General features: G+C 39.6%; 1 protein-coding gene across 1 annotated transcript; it reads left to right on the top strand.

The window, feature by feature from the left end:
• Positions 1 to 878: 878 nt before the first annotated feature.
• On the top strand, positions 879 to 21,105 carry TM4SF18 (transmembrane 4 L six family member 18). The gene is made up of 5 exons (XM_006149719.3): positions 879 to 1,415; positions 4,566 to 4,652; positions 9,273 to 9,415; positions 19,715 to 19,895; positions 20,622 to 21,105. The coding sequence occupies exons 1-5, from the start codon at positions 1,233 to 1,235 to the stop codon at positions 20,634 to 20,636; spliced, it is 609 nt and encodes a 202-aa protein (XP_006149781.1). The 5' UTR covers positions 879 to 1,232; the 3' UTR covers positions 20,637 to 21,105.
• Positions 21,106 to 21,625: the final 520 nt, after the last annotated feature.

Below are 21,625 nucleotides of genomic sequence, written 5' to 3'. Positions count from 1 at the left end.
AACTCATTGCTCATACAGTCTGAATCAAATTACCCACATTTTTAAAAAATAACTTTTCAAGTTTTTAAAAATATTTCTTCCACTAATGAGAAAGAGAGAGAGAGATAGCACCCCTAACAGGGTCTCAGTGGCAAGATCTATGCCCAGCCTCAGTGAGCCCCAGATCAGAAACAGAGCACACGTGTGCCTGGTGTATTTGGGGAGGTCTCCGGATGAGAACCCAGAACCTTCCCATGTAGGTCAGCCTCACAGAGCATCAGGTTTTACCCCTGTACCACCATCCGGCCCCCTCCCCACATTCTTTTACCTCCCATCCCTTAAGAGTAAGAAAGATCTGCATTCATGTTTGTTATTATTTTTCAGAGAAGTAGAAATTGTAGGTAGGACATTTAGAAGAAAAATAGGGAGGCAAACCATTAATGGGACAAAGAAATGTGGTATTATCTGTTAAAGATAGAAATGGTCACCTATTGAAATATTCATTTTGTAAGCTAAATAATGGGATTGCATGTATAAAAGAAAATGAAATTTAAAAATGTAAAAAAAAAAAAGAAATTGTGGGTATGAAATTTTGTGGGGAAAACACAAGCTGCACCCATCTTGTAAGAACTGACTCATCAGCTGGGACGTCTTGTTTCCCTCCCTCGCCAATTTTTTTATGAGCCCTTTTTTTTATGTCCCCCTTGCAGTTTAAAGCATACACAGTGACTAGGGAGCATGCAGAAAAGAATCCAAGAGAACCATAGGTCTGTAAAGAGGCACAAAGTCAGGGTACTTTAGCAAACACAGTGTGCTCTTTAACCCTCTGTCTACTGTTGAACGACACTTGCCAGACTCAGTTCCAGCCCCCACCCTGACTTCCTTCTTAAAACACGCTCAGGGTTAAGTCTTCAGTGCTTTAATCCAGAGGAAAATGACTTATTTTAAAAAGCAGTGAAAAACACCGCATTCCTCTGGCACAGGATGAAGACCAGCTCAGCTCTTTAGCCGTGGATCATTGTCTATTGTTCTCCAAATAGTAAACCGCTATTTCACACCACGATTGTCTGCTGCAGTTACACTCTGAGTTCCTGGTTCTTCATGAATATGAAGTGAAGGACTCTGACCCAGAAAGTGGTAGATAATCCCACGGGGGTAGGGGGGGAAAGAAAGAAAGGACAGGTAGAAAAAACAAACAGACTTTATGGGATTCTCTACTCTGGAAATTTCCTGTGGATTCTAAGCAAGGCAAAATGGGGTCTCGGAAGTATGGAGGCTGCCTAAGTTTTCTGCTGATTCCGCTTGCACTTTGGAGTATAATTGTGAATATATTACTGTATTTCCCAAATGGGCAAACTTCCTATGTGTCCGACTCTGGCAATAAACTCAGCAACTACGTGTGGTATTTCGAAGGACTCTGTTTCTCAGGTGTCATGGTAAGTGTGACTTTGGAGACTTGGGGGATTGTTAAAAAAGAATTGCTTGTATGAGTTAAAACAATGAGTCGTGGAAAACTCTTTCTACTCGTCTTGGGTTTGGAATTTGGAAAATGAATGGGGCAGATGGGTATTAGGACTTGGGGCATAGCTTTATTTTTCATAAACTGCTCAGCAATGCAGCTTCAGTGGGACACTGGCCTGTAAAAATATTGTCCTCACGAATCCCGTGTATCAATTTAATCAATTTGATCTCCGGTGGTAGTACTCTTTGCCAGAATAGATTTTCTGGCTGCATTCATCATTTTTCTAGCCTGCAGTGCGACAGGATAGCAGGGAAACGGCAGACACTTGCACTGCAGACAAACCTACATTGGAACTGAGCTCTGTCACCTGCCTTAGCAAGTTACCCAGTATCTTTGAGCCTCAGTACCCTCATTTGAAGAATATGATTAATAACATGTACCGTTCAGGATTGAAATCACAAATGCAGTGTGCCCAGGAGAGATACTGACACGGAGTAGGTCACCTGTGACTATTATGACTGTAAATACTTGTTAAAGACTGAACCGTATCATCATTAAATAGTGCTACTTTATACTCCTAATAATGGAGGGTGTTTTTCAAAACTCAATCAAATGATCAATGGTAAGAATTCATGACTGTTTTCCCGATGACTTGGTGTTCTTTAAAAATAAACACACTGACAATAAATCATGTTGGCCACTTAGAGGAAAGACATTTTTCCTGTTCATATCATTTCTGAAAGTAATACGTTGAGTACTGTAAACTTACTAGACCACCAATAATGTAATAATGTGATAGAAAATTAATTTATCACCCATCTCTACATCTTTGTGGGTGTTTGAGCTAGTGTTTTTTTTTTTTAATAAAAACCTTTATTTATTTATTTATTTTTAATTTGGTCAGAGAGGGACAGAGTGAGAGAGAGAGAAAGAGAGAGGGAAAGTGGGAAAGCAAGCCATCAGGTCCAGGACTTGAACTGTAGTCAGCCACATGGGAGTCCAGCGTTCTTAACCACCATGGCACCTGCCAGCCCCATTGATCTAATGTTTGAATAGCTATGTTGGGAAGTAGTTTTCGATGGTAATTGTCTTGCCTATTAAATTAGAAAACAAAAACATTAATTCTTGATGCTGTTGAAGTTGCTGCGGAATAGATACGTGACTATTAATGTCGATGGCACTGTAAATAAATGCAGATCTTTTGGCCAAGAGTCTGGTATGATGTAGTAAGATCCACAAATGCATCAGTGTTCTTTGACTCAGTAATCCTAAATCTCATCATTCATTCTGAGGAAATAATTCAAAATAAGAAAAGTGATGTTTGGGGAAGCATTATTTATAAGGGCAAATAACCAGAAGCACCCTAACCAAGAAGTGACCAAATAAATTTTGTTTCCTTCACACAGTGATAAAATGTGTAATTATGAAGATGCATATTACTTCAGGTTAAGTCAACAAAAATGGCTACATTACTGTTGTAAGCAAGTAAACATATGTTTGTGAGAAAACAATGAAAATAAGTGAAAAAATAGGAAGAATTATGGAAAATTTCCTATATTTTCAAGTCCTCTGTATTGTAGTCGTACTTTACAACAACAACAAAAAGGCAATTTCTGTCTCAACAGTAGAGACCTGAGAATGGGACTCCAGGGTCTAGGTCTAATTATCTCTGCCAACATTGTAATGAAATTGATTATCTTAGTTCAGCTGTATCTCACCATTGTTTCCTTCAACATGGAATTTAATAAATTGAGGAGTTGTGAGCCAATAGGTGGCATAGTGGTTAAAGTGCTGGACTCCCACATGGCTGACAGTAGTTTGAGTCCTGGACTCGGCAGCTTGAGAATCATGTGGGGTGTGTGTGCGTGCGTGCCCAAAATCCCAAGAGGAGAATGGAAGAGAAGGGATTGCGGTGTGGCCATCCCCCAAGGGGTTAAATCAGGATCTATTAAGATTTGTGATAATGAACAGTGTTGAAAGGAGGAGAATAGAGGACTCATTTGCTAATTTGAAAGACTTCAGTCTGTAAAATAAAATGGAATTAAAGTGCAAGTTTTTCTGGTGCAATACAAATTTGAAATCTATGCATAATTTTCTCATAATGTACATTGTCTGCAAACTTCTTAAAGACTCTTCGTATTCCATGTGAATTTTAAAAGTGGGAAAATAACCCATTCTCAATATTTCATTTTCTAGGAATTGTTGAAATACATTATTGTGACTGTATCAAGTTCCTTTAGGAGAAACGAGAGTAAATACAGAAATAGTTGGATAGCAGAGAGATAAACGAAAGCAGAAGGCATTTGGAAACCAAAAACGTTGGCCACAAACAATAATATAACAGTGATGTCATTTTTAGGGATCAGTGTGGACCAGTGAGAGTAAAGAAAGAATGAAGAATTTCCCTTGAGCGATTCATGCTCCATATCTGCCCTGACATAAAAGTAAAGAAATCCTTGTTCTTTCCAGAGTTCAAGCCTTTTACCTAACTTGCCAAGAAAAGGAAATGGGATGTATTGAGTTGTCCCTCCTTGGTGCCTTGACACAGACAAAACATATTGGAAAATTTGAACCGGAGATAATAGCTTGAATGCCTGAGGAAATTGAATCTAGTTTAAAGAGACGTCCTTTCAGATTAACCGTGCCTCTCACCTCCTTTCCCAGAGGGTAGAGAATGGAGAGAGGCTGGCAAGCTGCAAACTCTGGTGGATGATTGCGTCCACCATGACTGACCCAGCGAGAAGAGCAAGTGTTACTGCCCATGTATTCTCACGCCCATTCTGTCCATGGTGGTATTCTCGTGTCCATTCTGTTTACTTCCTCTAAGCCATTAGCCTTTGATAGCTAACCATGATGACAATACCTGACTTTTACCAGTCACCTACTAGGAATCAAGAGCTATGCTCAGACTTTTATGTATTACCTCACAGGAACGGAATGAAGTGAGTTCTCAGCACCGTTCTGTAGGGGCTACTCCTCGAGTTCACATAGCTAGCACGTGGCAGCCCTGGGATCTGCACCCGTGTTCATCTGACCCCAGAGCCAATTTGGAATCGCTGTCCTTGCCTTGTGAGTGTGGATATAAACACGGTTCTGTTTCTACTTTCTCTCTTCCCTCCTGTAGATGCTCATAGTGGCAGCAGTTCTCCTTGTATTGGAGAGTGACACCTATCGGTGGTGCAAACGTGAAAACTGCAGCAAGAGATACATGGTAAGAGGGGCAGATGTCTGAGGATGAGTGAGTGGGCTCCGGCTTTCTTTTCTCTCACTCCAAAAAAACATGAAAATATTGACACGATTGTACTCTCTTGCTGATCCTATCAGTTCAGAGCCCAAGTGTTTACTTCAAAAATTATTATCTATTTTGCATATGATCTTTTCTCCACCTTTGTTCTCTGGATACTCTTTCAGAAATTTAGAATTTAAAGGTAACATGAAATTAGAAAATAATGCTACATTTTTCCTGAGTTTTTTGTTTTTGCATTTTTGATCACCAGAGAGTGTGTGTGAGATCTCCAGAGAGAGGGAGAAAGAGGCAGAGAAAGTGCCTCTAATGGGGCACGGTCACACTGTAGTCTTTTTTCTTCCATTCTTCCTTCTCATCAGGATATTGGGCATTAGGGCACATGTGCTCTGTGTGTTTTTTTCAAGTCACCAGGACTGGGATTCAAACCCTCCGTCAGCCATACGGATCCAGGTCCGCCTGCACAGTCTTTAATCACTGTGCTATAGGGCCAGCTCTCCCAAAGGAGTTTGACTGCTTTTTTAAATTCTGCCATAGGTCACATGCCCTCACCAGAGAGAGACGAAGAGGGAAAGTGAGAAAGACAGTCCATGAGGAATGGTCATGCTGTAATCCCTTCTCCTCCATTTCTTCCCCCTTTCAGGATTTTGCATATACTCAGGCACCCAGAGTGTTTTTCAAGCCGCCAGGTCTGGGACTTGAACTTCATGGTCAGTCATGTGGAATCCAGTCATCTTAATAATCACGCCATGAGCTGGTTCCTGACCAGGCTTTGCTTGTTGTTTCTTGTTTTTGTTTTTGTTTTATGCCATAAGGCACATGTGCTTGCCAGAGAGAGAAAGAGACATAGAGAGGGAAGTGGGAAATCCCCCCCCCCCCCAGGGGAATGACCATGCTGCAATCCTTTCTCCTACATTCTCCTCCCAGGATTTTTGCATTTGGCATGATTTTTTTTTTCCTTTAAGAGGTTTTTGCTGTAGGGTATGTGCACTAGCTGAAGAGAGATAAGGAGACAGAGGCAGTGAGAAGGAAAGTGAGAAATTATGCCCCAGGAGGGATGGCCACTCTGTAATCCCTTCTCATCCATTCTTCTCTCAGGATCTTGGGCACACACATACACAGACATACGATGAGAGTGATTTTCAAGCCACTGGGTCCAGGACTCGAACCACGGTCAGCTCTGTAATGTAATGGCTATGCCATCTGCTGGCTCCAGCCCTGGCATGATTTTCAAGCCGCTGGGCCCAGGATTCAAATTGTGGTCAACCACCACACCATCTGCTGGCCTCTGACTGAGGATTTTTGTTTTTTTGTTTTTTGGGTTTTTTTTTTTTCCTTTTTCTTTTTTAAAAATTTTTGGAGAGGTTTTTTGCTCTAGGGTGTGGTGTACTCTCCAGAAAGACAGAGAGAGACAGAGAGACAGAAAGCAAGAAATCACACACACACACACACACACACACACTCACACTCACCCCAGAGGGGATGGCCATGCCACAATCCCTTCTCTTTCATTTTCCCCTCAGGATCTTGGGCATGCACGTGTACGCACCTGGTGTGAGTTTAAGCCACAAGGTTCGGGACTCGAACCGCAGTTGACTACATGGGAGTCCAGCGACATAGCCATTATGCCAACTGCTGGTCCCCTGACCGAGTTTTTATGAGTCTATTTTTCTTACCAACTTAACTGACAACTAATTTACGTACAATAAAGGAAGCCTACTGGCAAAAGCCTAAAACAAAGTTGTTTCTGAATTACCTAGTCTACGTGTTCTTTTAAATAGTGGCAGAATGAATTAAGGCACTATCCATTCTTCTGCAGTCCTTCTGCCAAAATAATTGTTCCTGAAAAGCAAATAGTGGCCAAATTCGTGCACATGAAATAATAGCTAATATATTTATTATACTTTAATTTTTGAAATAGTCCTGTTATGTAGGTGTTATCTTCTATGCCATCTATAGTTCACAGAAAATGCAACTGTGACTGAGAGATTTTCATCCCCATTTTATTGGGAGGCTTAACTCGATTGTGCAATGGCACGAGTTCATTAGGTTGCAAATTGTGTTTGTGTGCGTACGTGCATATGGTTGCCAATTTCCCGATATGAAGAAATCTTCACTAATCTTCTCAGTGAACTAGTTAAGGGTACATTTGGTGAGCAAGTATCAATACCTTTTTTGAAATATCCTTCTTCCTTTTCCAAAGTTGGTATTGAGGAATATGCAAATTTCCTACCATTTAAAAAAGGTAGCTCGGTTGATCTCATTCCATGAGTAAACATCATCAAAATCAATATGAGAAATATAATTTCCAAAGCAAAGTAGCCATCTGTGAAGAGGCCAATGAAGTAATTCCAATAAGATAAAACAGAAGTATTATATTTGATTTTCAAAAATGTAGATGTACTAATATGATATTTAGTGAAAATGTTTTAAACCAGACATGTAATTGAGATAATCTCTATTTCTAAAACCACGGCATTGCTGTTCTTGCTTTTTATTTATCATCAACTAGCTGCAGTGCCTTACTCTTGGGCTGTTTTACTCTCACCTTAAAATCAACATTTTAAAAACTAAATTAATTTTTCTCCCAAAGCAAACTATCCTCTTTGGCATTCTTGTTTCTGTCTCCCTTGCACCCAAGTTTTAACTCTGATTTTTTTTTTGAAGGGTTTTGCCATAGAACACAATGTATACCACATTAACCAAACATTCTGGCCAAAATGTTTGAGTCCAACTGTGAAGAAACAGAAAAGCCCAGAAGGTGGGACATTGGACAAGTCAACTGGCTGGGATTTTTAAAAAATAAAATTTAATATCATGAAACTCAAAAAGACATAGAGAACTAGTGTAGATTAAAGGAAACTAAAGAGATGTACACTTGCACATAAACCTTCATTGCATCCCATACAAAAATATAAAAAACAGTTACAAAATAATAGACTACTCTAGGGACCAGCAGATGGCATATGGTTAGGTCACTGTACTCCCATGTGGTTGACCGTAGTTTGAGTCCTGGATCTGGCGGCTTAAAACTCATGCCAGGTTCATGCGTGTGTGTACCCAAAACCCCAAGAGAAGGGACCAGCAATTAGCGTAATGGCTATGTCGCTGGTCTCCCTTGTAGTCGACTGTGGTTCGAGTCCTGGACCTGGTGGCTTAAAACTCATGCCGGGCATGTGTGTGTACATGCCCAAGATCCTGAGAGGAGAATGGAGGAGAAGGGATTGTGGCATGGCCATAGCCCCTGGGGAGTGATTTCTCATTTTCTGTTTCTCTGTCTGTCTGTCTGGCGAGCGCACACACCCTATGGCAAAAAACCTCTCCAAAAAACAAAATCAAAACAAAACAAAAAACCCAAGAGAAGAAATAGCTAGATTAGGGGGTGATCTCTCACTTTCTGTCTCTCTGTCTCTCTCTGTGTCTCTGGAGAGTACATACTACCTATAACAAAAAATTCCTCTCTAAAAAAAGAAAAAAAAGAATATTTTTATACATTTAGGGGTAAAATATCATGTTTGCCATCTACTTTCAAATGGTTCAGCAATCAAAATGTGTAAATAAATGTATGTGTGTATATTTGTATATACACACACAGTAATGCAAAGAGAGCACAAATACAATAAAATATTCACAACAGGCATGGCTAGCTAAAGGGTGTATAAGGGTTCATTGTGCTATACTTTTAACTTATTTTGGAGATTTAATACTTTTTTTAATAGAAGGTGAGTGGTTGGGTGGGTGGAGGCCTTTGCCCTGAGGGTAAAGTCCAGACTCTTTGATTTGGCATACTAGGCATCTCTAGCCCAGATCTACCAAGCTCACTTTGTGAGCCACTCAGGGCCAAATTGTGTTCTGTCGTTCTTGTTTCCCTAGCATTAGGAACAAGCAAGCTGATCTTCACAAGCTTCTACCCTCACCACTCTGAATGAATCCCCTCTTAGACCCAAACAACCTGCCTGCCATCTCACTCTGCCTGTGCCCATCTGCCCGTGAATAGCACTCATCTCTCTACTCAAATATAAACATCCTCCTCCCCAGCAATCCCATCCTCATTTGAATATGAATACCTAGATGAATATCTGCTATTAATGAATACCTGCTATTTCCCTTTATATTTCCTTACATTCTTCTTACAGTTCCTCATATATATATGCATATATATATATATATCTATATATATATATATGTGTGTGTGTGTGTGTGTGTGTATGGGTCATAACTATTATTTCTTAGAGAGCTTGCCCTACCTAGGTCTATCTAGGACCTAGTAGGTCTTTGATAAATAATTATGTGTTGATTGATTAAATCTCTTCATTGTATGTCTATACAAGGTGGTCATTATTTTTATATCAAAATTCCAGAAAAGGGGAAGTAAATCATCCAGTTCCCTCAATATGTGACCAAACAGAAAGTCACTTAAAAACTAATTTTTTAAATCAAATTGGTTTGGATTAAAATATTCTATTTTTCTGCGGGTCTTTTGTATTATGTAGACCGAGGTAGGCTTGGATGAGTAGGGAAGGTAACTGATTGATGATTTACTCATGCTATCTCCTTGTCTCCATGGCACTAACCTGTTTCATTTAGGCCCTGCTATCGACGATCTTTTCTGCCCTGGGAATTGCTTTCTCTGGATACTGCCTGGTCATGTCTGCCTTGAGCCTTGTCCAGGGCCCATACTGCCACACCCTCAATGGTTGGGAGTATGCCTTTGAAGACACTGCAGGACGGTAAGCAAAAATTTTCCAAACAAGAAGATCAAAAAATTGAGAATACCGGGAACCAGCAGTTAGCGTAATGGCTATGTCACTGGACTCCCACGTAGTCGACCGCGGTTCGTGTCCTGGATTCGGTGGCTTAAAACTCACGCCGGGCACGTGTGCGTGCGTGCCCAAGATCCCGAGAGGAGAATGGAGGAGAAGGGATTGCAGTGTGACCATCCCCCCTGGGGGGTGATTTCTCGCTTTCTGTCTCTATGTCTCTCTCTGTCTGTCTGGCGAGCGCACGTGCCCTACAGTGAAAATCTCTCCAAAAAAAAAAAAAAATTGAGAATACCTGGCCTCATGCTCATTTTCCATGATCTGTATGGGGTTCCGTGGTGCAGAACTTCCTTATTAGTTTGCTAATATCTAGACTGGTTAGTTCCCCCACAGATCTTTGCTTATATGTTTTTTTTTTCTTATACACACACACATACACACACACACAGGCACACACACCTATCTATATATACATATCTATGTGTGTGTGTGTATGTATATATATTTATTTATATATAAATTTGTTACAGGGCATATACACTCAAAGGGGAGAGAGAAAGTGAGAGAGAGAGAGAGAGACAAAGCACCCTCTGGAGGGATGGACATGACACAATCCCTTCTCCTCCATTCTCCCCTCAGGATTTTGAGTTTGCATATAACATGCGCTTGGTGTGTTTTTCAAACTGCTGAGTCCAAGACTTGAACTGCACAGTCAGCCAAGTGGGATCCAGTTGCCCGAACCACCACCCCACTGACTTGCTCCTAAAAAACATATTTTAATGCTATCTGCATTCAATATTTTGAAGCTGTCATGGAGGGATACAAATGAAAGTCATCTTTCTCTGATACTTTAGAACAAGGCTTCATGGTTATCACTGTCTGGTAAAAGTTGGGGCTAAGGGTTTGAGTGGTTCCAGGAACCCCATCCTGTTTTGGGGCCAGATTGGACATGTAGTCTGTTATAAGTGTCAAAGGGCTTGGGTTGGGAGAGAATCATAGGTGGTGCCAATAACTTAGGTGGGCTATAAAAACTGGGCCACATATAGGTAGAACCAGACAGGGTGAGCAGGGAAGTGCAGTCTAATATCCAGGGACGTGACTACGTGCAAGAGCTTTCGGAAGGAGCCAAGAACTGACCTCGTAGGTACTGAAGAATAGTCTAGAGAGTGGGCCTTGCTCAGAAGGCTGATAGCCGAGTTTGGTTTAGTCCCAATCCGGGACCTCAGAATATCTCACACCAGACTTATGCTGGCCTTTCTGGGTTACCAGCACCTGCTAAAGCAGCTCAGGAGAGAGCAGGGCCCAGAGAGAGATGCAGGAGAGGCCTATGCAATCTCTCCTTGTCTCGTCCTGTGCTCAAAATTCTAATGGAATAAAATGAGAGCATGTCTGTACCATTCCCTGGAGAATTTACGTTCTTCTTAAACTCAGTATAATTGACTATATTTTTCAAGGTTTATGTCCATAAGGGGATTTCAAAATTTTCATGAAAAAGTGAAATTAAAGCATAGGGTTTTTTTGTTTTTGTTGTTTTTGTTTTTGAGAGGTTTTTGCTATAAGGTGCATGCACTCAGCAGAAAGACAGAGAGAGACAGAGAGACAGAAAGCGAGAAATCACCCCCCAGGGGAATGGCCATGTCGCCATCCCTTCTCCTCCATTCTCCTCTCAGGATCTTGGGCAGGCACGCACACCCACCTGGTATGAGTTTAAGCCACTGGGTCTGGGACTTGAACTGTGGTCGACTACATGGGAGTCTAGTGACATAGCCATTATGCCAACTGCTGGTCCCATAGTTATTATTATTATTTTTTAAATAGCACTTCCCATGAACTTTGAAGATCCCCTCCCACACACACTCCCCAATATCCAAGGTCTTAGATGCACACCAAGGCCTTCGTTGCAGAGCTGCTTCTCTGTCTGTAGCTGCCTTCTGTCTGAAGTTTCCACAAGGTGCCATATGCTGTTCCTCAGTTCAGGAGAACCTTGGCAGCGACCTCAGGAGTGGTTAGAGGAGACTCTCCTGTGGGACTGAAGGGTTTCAAGAAAGAGGACCCTAATGTCAAATGGGTACAAAAGGCTCCTTTTTTTATTGCTTCTAAGCGTTTTCAACTCCTAAACATTTTCTTACCCCAAAACCAGAAGAGCCTCCCCTTCTGATGTAAGAATCTCAGACTGCCCCAGTTCCTCTCTGTGACTACTGGCTGCCCTCGGTGTTTTCACCTGTTTCCATCTGTATACAAATCGTTTGAAGGCTATGTAGGGAGGCTGTCCCTAGTTTCCTAGAGCCATTTTCAGGGCTTGGTCAATGCAGGGTGGCTTAGGTATTAATATCGTGGCTGTGCATATGGGTTATTGATTTGTGTACTTATTCAGCAAATATTTATCGAACACCTACTGTGTGCAGGTTTCAGCCTAGGTGCTAGACAATCAGATAAATTACACAGGCTCCCTTTCCTCCAGGAAGCCAGACACAACCTGAAAGAACACTCCACTGAGCTGGAAGCCTCAAGGAAAACTCTGTGTTTGGAACACAGATCTCTAATATAAATATACAGATTTGGATTCAAATTCCCTTATTTCTACTTATAAAGCTGTATGACCTTAGACACATAAGCTGGATATCTTGAGTCTCTGTCAATTGAAGATAATAATCACTTCTACCTAACAGAATTGAGAATTCTGTTAAATCGAATTAATAAATTCTTCTCAACTTGATTCCGTTAGATGTAATGCACACATGAACTATAATGATTCTCACGACATGCCATGTTTTCTTTTTTGATTTTAAAATGTTTTATTTGTTTTTATATGACACAAGTATATCTTTTAACTCCATTACACCAACATTTATCTGAGAGAGCTTCCAACTCACTGTGTTGTTAAGTTCAGCCTTGGCTGGGCCGGAGTCTTTGGCTGAACCTGAGTTGTATACAAGGTATGGAATATTATGTGAGACCAAGGAGTTTGAAAGGTTCCCTGAGGCTATTGAATATTTGATACACTTATTTCACTCAATTTCCTCAATTCTTTTTCTGTGTCCAACCGTATTTTCAGCCATGTCTATTATAATTCTTGTCCCTTATGAGATTATTGTTTTCTTTTCCAAATTTTAGAAATATATTGAATCTAATAACACCACAGGTATTCATCTATCACCATGATTACTGCGATGACTGTCATTGGTTTAGTAGTGAAATATTTTATCTCACTCCGTCCTCCAGAATCTTCTCTTTTGTTTTTCTTGTTTTTAAATTTTATTTAAAAAATTTTCATTTAATCACTGCGCATTTTTACAGCGTGCAGCATGGTTTTTCCCAGCCTGAATACAGTGAGTATTAGTCAAGTCAAAGACATTGCCATATACATTATCATCAGCAGATAACTTTTCATTTTAGTGTCTAATAAATGTGTTGTTTATTTTTTCCTTGATCCCCTCCCTCCCACATCTGATGACCCACCCTCTATTATAACCCTCACCGTCTCTAGTATCTACAGTTGTCCCCCTGCTATAATACCTTCCAATCTTTCAGTTTCTGCAACAGAGCATAGAAATTTGGTATATATTGAGTGGGGACACACAATGCCTGACTCTCATAGTCTGGCTTGCTTCACTTAAATTAAATCTTCCACATTCGTCCACTTTCTATCAAATGTCAGGGTTTCATTTTTTTTTATGACTGAGTAGTATTCCATAGTGTACATGTTGCACATCTTTTTAATCCAGTAATCTGTTCTTGTACATTTGGGCTGATTCCATGTCTTAGTAATTGTGGATAATGTTGCAATAAGCAAGGATGTGCAAGCATTTTCCTGATTGAGTGTATTCCTATCCTGGATAAATTCCTAAGGGTGGAACTACTGGGCTATGGTGGTTCTGTCTGCAGGTTTCTGAATAACCTCCCTATTGTTCTTCAAGGTGGTTTTACTGATCTACATTCCCACCAAGAGTGTAGGGGGCTTCTCTTTTCACCATAGTCTTGTCAACATTTACCTTTTTTTTTTTTTTTTTTTGAGAGGTTTTCGCTATAGGGCGTGTGTGCTCACCAGACGGACAGAGAGAGACATAGAGACAGAAAGCGAGAAATCACCCTCCTGGGGGGATGGTCACGCCGCAATCCCTTCTCCTCCATTCTCCTCTTGGGATCTTGGGCACGCACGCACACGCGCCCAGCGTGAGATTTAAGCCACCGGGTCCAGGACGCGAAGCGCGGTCGACCATGTGGGAGTCCAGTGACATAACCATTACGCTAACTGCTGGTTCCCAACACTTACCATTTTTAATTTTTAAAATTTTAGCCTTTCTGACTGGGGTTAAGTGGTATGTCATTGTGGTTTGCATTCTTCTTATGCTAAGAGATGTTGAGCATGTTTTTATACACTTGTTGGTCATTCGTATGTCTTCCTTGGAGAGTTGTCTGTTCAGCTCATTTTCCCATCTTTTAAATGGGTTATTTATTTATTTTTTTTACAGGTAAGCAGCTTGAGTTTCCTGTATATTCTGGTTATTAGTCCCTTAATCTGAGGCATAGTTTGCAAATCTATTCTTCCACTCTGAAGGTTGTCTCCTCACTCTAATTATTGTTTCTTGTGCTATGCAGAAGCTTTTTAGCCTAATGTAATCCCGCTTGTCTAATTTGGTGACTATGGTCTGTGCTTTAGGTGGGTCTTTTTAAAGAAGTCTTTGCCTAATACAGTGTCTCTGAGTTTCCCCTGTGTTTTCCCCCAGCAATTTTATAGTTTGAGGTTTTATGTTAAGATCTTTGACCCATTTTGAGTGTATTTTTTGGTGAGAGATATGAGTTTATTAATGGTGAGAGATAAGGGTCCAGTTTAATTCTCCAGGTGGATATCCAGTTTTTCTAGTTAAAAAAGTTTTTTTTTTTTTTTTTTTTTTTTTAAAGAGGTTTTTGCTAAAGGGCGCCTGCGCTCACCAGAAAGACAGAGAGAGACAGAGAGACAGAAAGCGAGAAATCACCCCTCAAGGGGGATGGCCATGCCACAATCCCTTCTCCTCCATTCTCCTCTCAGGATCTTAGGCACGCACGCACACGCACCCGGTATGAGTTTAAACCACTGGGTCTGGGACTCAAACTGAGGTCAACTACATGGGAATTCAGCAACATAGCCATTACACTAACTGCTGGTACCGAAAAAGTTTTCTTTTACCCAGTGGATTGTCTAATGCCCTTTGTCAAAAATCAGTTGGCTGTATATTTTGGGGTTTATTTCTGGCTTTTCTTTGGAAGATTATTTATTACTGATTCCATCTTGTTGCTTGTTATTGTTCTATTCAGGCTTTCTACAATATTTCTTTCTGATTCAATCTTGGTAAGTTACATATGTCCAGGAATTTTTCCATCTCGTTTAGGTTTTCTTGTGTATTGGCATATAATTTCTTGCAGTATTCTCTTATGATCTTTTGTATTTCTGTTATATCTGTTGTACTTTTCTGCACCTATTTCATAGTTGATTTGATTTTTCTGATTCCTTTCTCTGTTCTTGAGTGATCTATTTAATGGTGTGTCAATTTTATTTTCTCAAAGAACCAGCTTTCAGTTTTATTTATTTTCTGTATAGTTCTTTTATTCTTGTTTCAATTATTTCTCCTAAAATCTTTATTGTTTCTTTTCTCCCAGTATCTTTTTGTTGTTGCTGTTTTTGTTGCTTTTCCAGTTCTAGAAGTGGGTCATTAAATTGTCTACTTATCACCTTTCTGTTCTTTTGTTATGAGCACTAATTGCTATGAACTTCTCTTGTATGATTGCTTTTGCTGTGTCTCATAGACTACAAAAACTCTTTCATTCATTATTGTTGGTTTCAATGAATATTTAGATTCTAGTCTTAATTTTTTCAATGACTGTGAAGTCATTCAGAAGTAGGTTGTTTAGTTTCCATGTGGATGTGTATTTTTGAGGGCTCTTTCTAGTTGACTTTAAGTCTTATTCCATCATGGTCAAAAAATATACTGGGTATAGTTTCTATACCTTTAAATTTGAAAAGGCTTATTTTGTGCCCTATCACATGGTCAGTCTTCAAAAGTGTTCCATGTGGGTGTGAGAAAAATGTTTATTTTTCAGTTGCTGGGTGAAATATTCTATAGGTGTCTGTCAAGTTCATTTGGTTTCTGTTATCATTTAGAGCTTGTGTCTCTGTTAACTTTTTGCCTAGATGATCTGTGCAGAGGAGACAATGGGGTGTTGTGACCCCCAATGATATTTGTGTTGCAATCTATCTTTCCCATAGATCTAACAGTCTCTCTTTTACATATTTGGGTGTTACAGTGTTGGTTACACAGATATTTAGAAGTGTTATGTTTTCCTTTTAGTACTGTATAGTATCATTCTTTGTCCCTTCTTGTAGCTCTCACCTTGAAGTCTATTTTATCTGATATCAATTCTGTGACTCCAGTGTTTTTTAATTTCCACTTGCATGAAATATGTTTTTCCAGCCCTTCACTTTCAGTCTATGTGTGTCTTTATCAGTTAGGTGTGTGTCTTGTAAACAATACATGGAGAGTTCCTGTATTTTTATCCATTCAGCCAATCTGTGTCTGTTAATTGAAGATTTCCACTAACATGAAATGTTTTTAACGATTTTTCTGGACTTATCCCTCCCATTTTGTTAGCAATCTTCTTGGTTCTTTTTTGTTCTCTTATTTCTATTTGTCTCTGTTTAGTTTCCCTGATCTCGTACTTCCTACAGTACTTCTCTAAGAGTTGGTGTAGGATTCTTTTGCTTTTGGTTTATCTGAGAATGATTTTCTTTCTTCTTTCCATTTGAAGGATACTCTTACCAGATAGAGTATTCTTGGTCGAAATTGTTTACTTCTAATGTTTGGAATATGTCTTCTCATTCTTTCCTTCCCTGCATAGTTTCATTTGAGAGGTCTGATGTTAGCCTGATAGGATAATCTCCTTAAGTAACTTGACATTTCTCTCTTGTCATTTTTAGAATCTTGTCTTCATCTTTGATTTTATCTGATGTGCAGGGAGGGATATATTTTTATTCATTCTATTTGTGGATTTTATTCTTAGGTCTAAATTTCTCCCTGTTTCTCTAGATTTGAAACATTTCAGGTAGTATTTTGTAAAAGAGGTTTTCCATGTGTTTACCAGCTTTTTCACCTTTTGGAATGCCTGTTATACAGCTATTTGGGCATTGCATAGTATCTAGAATTTCTCATATGTTATCCTCATTTTTTTCCCCCATTCTTTTTGGTGGTTTGATCTATGTTAGAGACTTTGTCTTTAAGGTCAGAAATGTTTTCTTCTGCATCATCCAATCTGCTGTAAATGCTTTCAAGAGTGATTTTAATTTCTTGGATTATATTCTTTATTTTCAGGAGTTCTGTTTGATTCTTTTTTAGGGTGTCTATCTCTATGGAATTCTTTCTTCAAGTCCTGGAATGATCTCCTCATTTCCTAGAATTGGTTTTCTGTTCTCTTTTATCTCATTAAGTTTTGTCACAATGAATGTTAGGAACTCTTTTTCTGACATTTCTATGAATTCTTTTATGTTGCCCATTGTTGGTGAAGGGGTCACTGTGTTCCCTTGGGAGAAGAGTTATGTCCTTGTTTTCTCATGTTTCCTCTGCCTCTGTGCTAATTTTTGGTCACCTGGTGCAGTATGGACTTCTTCCTATTTATTGGACAAGATTCAATGTGTAGGAGGAGGGACTATCACCCTTAGATCCTGGAGTGATCCTGTTAAAGGGCTGTGTCTTCCAGATCAGAGCAGATAAAGTCTATATAAGTAGTTTCAAGTGGTTGGCTTCTCTTCCAAACTTGCAGTTTCTGTTGAGCTGGGGATGAGATACAGAGATACGACTTAGTCCAGAGGCTCAAGGCCCCATGCCCTCAGTTCCAATAGCAATCTCTGGGGGTGGGGTGGATACACTCACAAGAAGAGACCTGCTGGAACCAGGACCAAAGTCTCCTGCCAGACAGTTGGAGCCTAAAAAACAGGATGTGCTCTGAGCTTCAAATGCAAAATGGAGGGGTGGGGAAGGGTGCACTCATGGGGAGGACTGTTGGAACTGGGAGACCAGGAAGCAGGCCATGGGGCAGTGTAGCCAATATGCCCCAGTTCCACATGCAAACCCTGGGGGTGGGGCATTATAGACAAGGAAAGGCCTGTTGGAACCAGAACCGAAGTCTCCTGGGGAACGTTTGAAGCCTGAGAAGCAGGTTATGCAGCTGATGCTCCCTAAGCTCCAAATATAAACTCTCCATGTTTTCTTATTAACTTCATTACTCTGCATTTTCTTTTATGCCACGTGATATTCTCCATCTGCTAGATAGCCTGAGGGTCCAGCTGCTGGCAAGGTGATTTGCGAGGATCCTGATGAGTTTTGGTTCAACAAATATTTGTTAATCTTTATAATATATCAGGCACTGCCTTAGGTCTTAGACCTGGCCATTCAGAGATGAATAAAACATAACCAGTCCTCTCAAAGTACACAGTCTGCTAAGAAAACAGAAACAGATGCCCATATAGATACGTGAAGAGTATAAGACACAGATTTATAGAAAGAGAGTTAAAAGGAAGGGAGTAAGGAAGAATTGGTAGAGGGAGAAAGAACAGCAAAGAGGAAAGGCCATGGAGGTGGGAGTGGTCACCAAAGTAGAGAATTTACCCCTTTTTACTCCGGACACCAACACTCATGGCCACTTGGCTAGTACTCAAGTTGCCTATTGCTCTTCTGAAAAAAAAATGATCTGGCTATTAATGCAAGATATTTATAAACATCACTATCTTATAACTTGGCTTGATTGTTTGCCTTGTTTTGAGGAGACCACCTCTTCATTTCAGTTTAGCCGAACAGAGTGTCTTGTCCTTAGGACTAGGACTAATGGCTGCCACAGACTTAAAAGTGAACGCAAGTCTGTCAGGTTGACTTAGCATGGTTTTAAGGTCATCTTGAGAATGGCTTAATTCTCACATTCCTCTGCTAAACTAGATTGACTGAAAATGTCTTTTAATGATTTATTTTTAATTTTCCAGAGAGTTTTATTTATTTATTTATTTATTCCATTTCATTTCCAGGGAGTGCATGTGCTTTCTAGAAAAAGACAGGGGGAGACAGAGAAAAATCACCTCCCAATAGGGTATGGTCACACTGCCATCCTTTCTCCAATTTTCCATCTTTTTATTTTTGGAGAGGCTTTTTTCGCTATAGGGCGTGTGAGCTCACCAGACAGACAGAGAGAGACAGAGAAACAGAAAGCGAAAAATCACCCCCCCCAGGGGGGATGGTCACACCGCAATCCCTTCTCCTCCATTCTCCTCTCAAGATCTTGGGCACGCATGCACACGCGCCTGGCGTGAGTTTAAGCCACCAGGTCCGGGACTCAAACCACGGTCAACTACATGGGAGTCCAGCGACATAGCCATTACACTAACTGCTGGTCCTGCAATTTTCCATCTTTTTGAGATTTGGGGCATGCACATACATGTACCCAGAGCATTCTTCAAACCACTTGGGCAGGGATCCAAACTGCAATCAGCCATGTGGGATCTGGCTTTCTTAACCATCAGGCCAGCCCATGATTGACTTTTTACATCTGTTGAGGTTCCACCTCATGATTGAAATCTCAACAGGTGAGAGACAGCAATATTCTAAACAGGCACTCTCACAATGTGGATTCAGATCAGCAGCAACAGCAAAACCTGGAAACTTAGAAAAGGAAAGGATCCAAACCTTGCAGAGCAGAAACTCTAGGCAAGGATGCAGAACTCTGAATTTTAACAAATATTCCAGATAATCTTAATGTCAAGTCAAGTTTGAGAACCACTATTCTAATGAACTTTGAGACAGAGCCAAGAAATTCCTAGCAGGATTTCTCTTTGTTATTTTGCTTCATGTGGGATTTTGTGTCCATTGCAGGCTCAACTCCATTCCTGGCAGTCCAGGCCAACCTATATACTCCCAGAGAACAGGATTTCTCTAACTTTCTTGGTCCTGACACATGGTGTCTTTCATTACTATTTAACCCTTCTGCGTGTCTTGCCTCCTAGTGGAAGCAGAATTACCTCTAAGGTGGACACCATGTTTGTAATAAACTAAGTTTCTAGCTTGATCCTATGCATACTGTGTTCAATATAAGTATCTGAATAATTTCTAAAGTAAGTTTGTTTTTAATATTACTACCTATTTTAATTATATATATGGATTTCCACAAGATATAAATACCTTTCGCCTTCTTCTTTGGACAAAGTATGTACACTAGGTCGTGGGTCTTGCTGACCATTCCCCTCCTTTCTGTCAGTTTCCTTACAGACTCTAGCATATGGATTCAGTGCCTGGAACCTGCACATGTTGTGGAGTGGAACATCATTTTATTTTCCATCCTCATAACCCTGAGTGGGCTTCAAGTGATTGTCTGTCTCATCAAAGTAGTCATTCAGTCATCCAAGATACTGTGCGGAACCTACTCAGTCATCATCCAGGTAGAAGAGTCTTACCAGTACTTTGACCTCCTCCACTTCGCTGCCACTTCCCAGGGCTCAAATGAGTCTTGTGGAAAGGCCTCTAGAATTCTATCATGTCTGCCCTATTTCTATCACCCTGTCTTTACTCATGCTGCAATACCTCAAGTTTTTCTGATATCCCAATATGTCCATTGACTTGTTCATATGGATTGAATCAACTTAATGATTGGACACGTTGTATGGTGAAAAATTGATTGTGTTTTGAATGAATGACATTTCAGTGTTCTATGTAGAGGTAACCCAAAGCATGAAAAAGTCTGAACATTTATCAGGTATTTCCCTCTCTATAAGATAATCACATGCTCAGAACCATGTCCCATTGAAATAGTTTCTCTTTAGAATGCTGCTACATTCAGCTACTAACCCTTCTTTAAACTGTGTGCATTAGTGGGTGGTTTTGAAAAAGAGGATAAATATGTCTTTATGCTACTTCATCTGTTAAAAATACTGTTTATTTAGTTTTGATTGAACCTGCCAAACTCATTCAATAAGTCAGGAGTGACATTAAATCATGAATAAAATTTTGTTTGACAACGTAATGTGTAATACACTGCTAGCAGTTCCAAATAGATCATTTCCTGGTCTATCATGTTTTGAACATGAAATACAAGTTGAAGTTGCTACCTCAATTATGGAAGCCAAATTGATAGCTTCACTCACATTGTTTTTCCTTTTTTTCTATAGCCTGGAATCATTTGAATAAGGACAAGAATGTCTTTCCTTATCAAGATATGGCCATCTATCTGACTCTTATCCCTACAATAAAAGGTCAAGGGCAACATTCAAATTCAAATGCTGGCGTTTTCTTCATTTGGTGCTTACTGTGCCCACTTGTGAAATTTATGATTGTAGGTTGGAAGTACCAGTTATGTCACCCTTACCTCAAGAATCTTTTCCTAAACAATATGTATCAGGAATTTGAGAAATATTTATGCCTTTTAACCAAACAAATTCATTTTTACGAATATATACCATGAGAGTAAATAAGATTATGAGATTTAATTTATGCAAATATGTAAATTGCAACAATTGTTTAATATTCTAGATAAGTACAAATACTTGAAATAGTCTAACTTTAGGGAACAGATTAAACAAAATGTGGTTCATTAATTATAAAATTACAGGGGTCAGAAGGTGGCATGTGGTTAAGGGCACTGGACTCCCACATGGCCAACTATGATTTGAGTTCCAGACCTGGTGGCTTGCTTTCTCACTTTCCCTCCCACTCTCTGTGCCTCTCGTTTGTCACAAAAGAAAAAAAAAATTAATAAATGAAATGAAATAGTAATTCTTTAAGAAAATAAATTCAGTATAGTCTTATTTATAGAATGACTATAAATAGAAATTAGTTTAAAAAACTCCCCCATGGAATTAGGAACATTGTCTACAAATGCAGTATGATATCTCTATAGTAAAATTAAATTTTAACATAGTCACTCCAAATTCTGTATTCAAAAAGCATATACCAAAGATGCAATTTGAAGTAAAAAAAGTGAATACAAATATATATGTACAGTTTGAGTAGTTTGAGCCCCAATTTAAAAACAACTATGTAATTAAATAAATAACAATGTACATAGACAAAAGACTGAAAATCATTTTAAAGTTCATACTCAATAATTATTGCCTGATAGTGGGTTTATAAATTATTTTTCTTTTCTTCGCATCACTGGATGTTTTCAGAATTT

This window comes from Tupaia chinensis, unplaced genomic scaffold, assembly GCF_000334495.1.
Source record: "Tupaia chinensis unplaced genomic scaffold, TupChi_1.0 Scaffold000272_1, whole genome shotgun sequence".
Taxonomy (NCBI): domain Eukaryota; kingdom Metazoa; phylum Chordata; class Mammalia; order Scandentia; family Tupaiidae; genus Tupaia; species Tupaia belangeri.
The sequence above is the reverse complement of the archived record's forward strand: the minus strand, read 5'-3'. Positions and strand labels throughout refer to the sequence as shown.

Bases quoted from the DNA above. Each gene is read 5' to 3' on its own strand.
- TM4SF18 (XM_006149719.3), top strand. From the start codon at position 1,233: ATGGGGTCTCGGAAGTATGGAGGCTGCCTAAGTTTTCTGCTGATTCCG. The intron at 1,416-4,565 runs GTAAGTGTGACT...TCCCTCCTGTAG, and splicing joins TCTGTTTCTCAGGTGTCATG to ATGCTCATAGTGGCAGCAGT. The intron at 9,416-19,714 runs GTAAGCAAAAAT...CCTTTCTGTCAG, and splicing joins TTTGAAGACACTGCAGGACG to TTTCCTTACAGACTCTAGCA.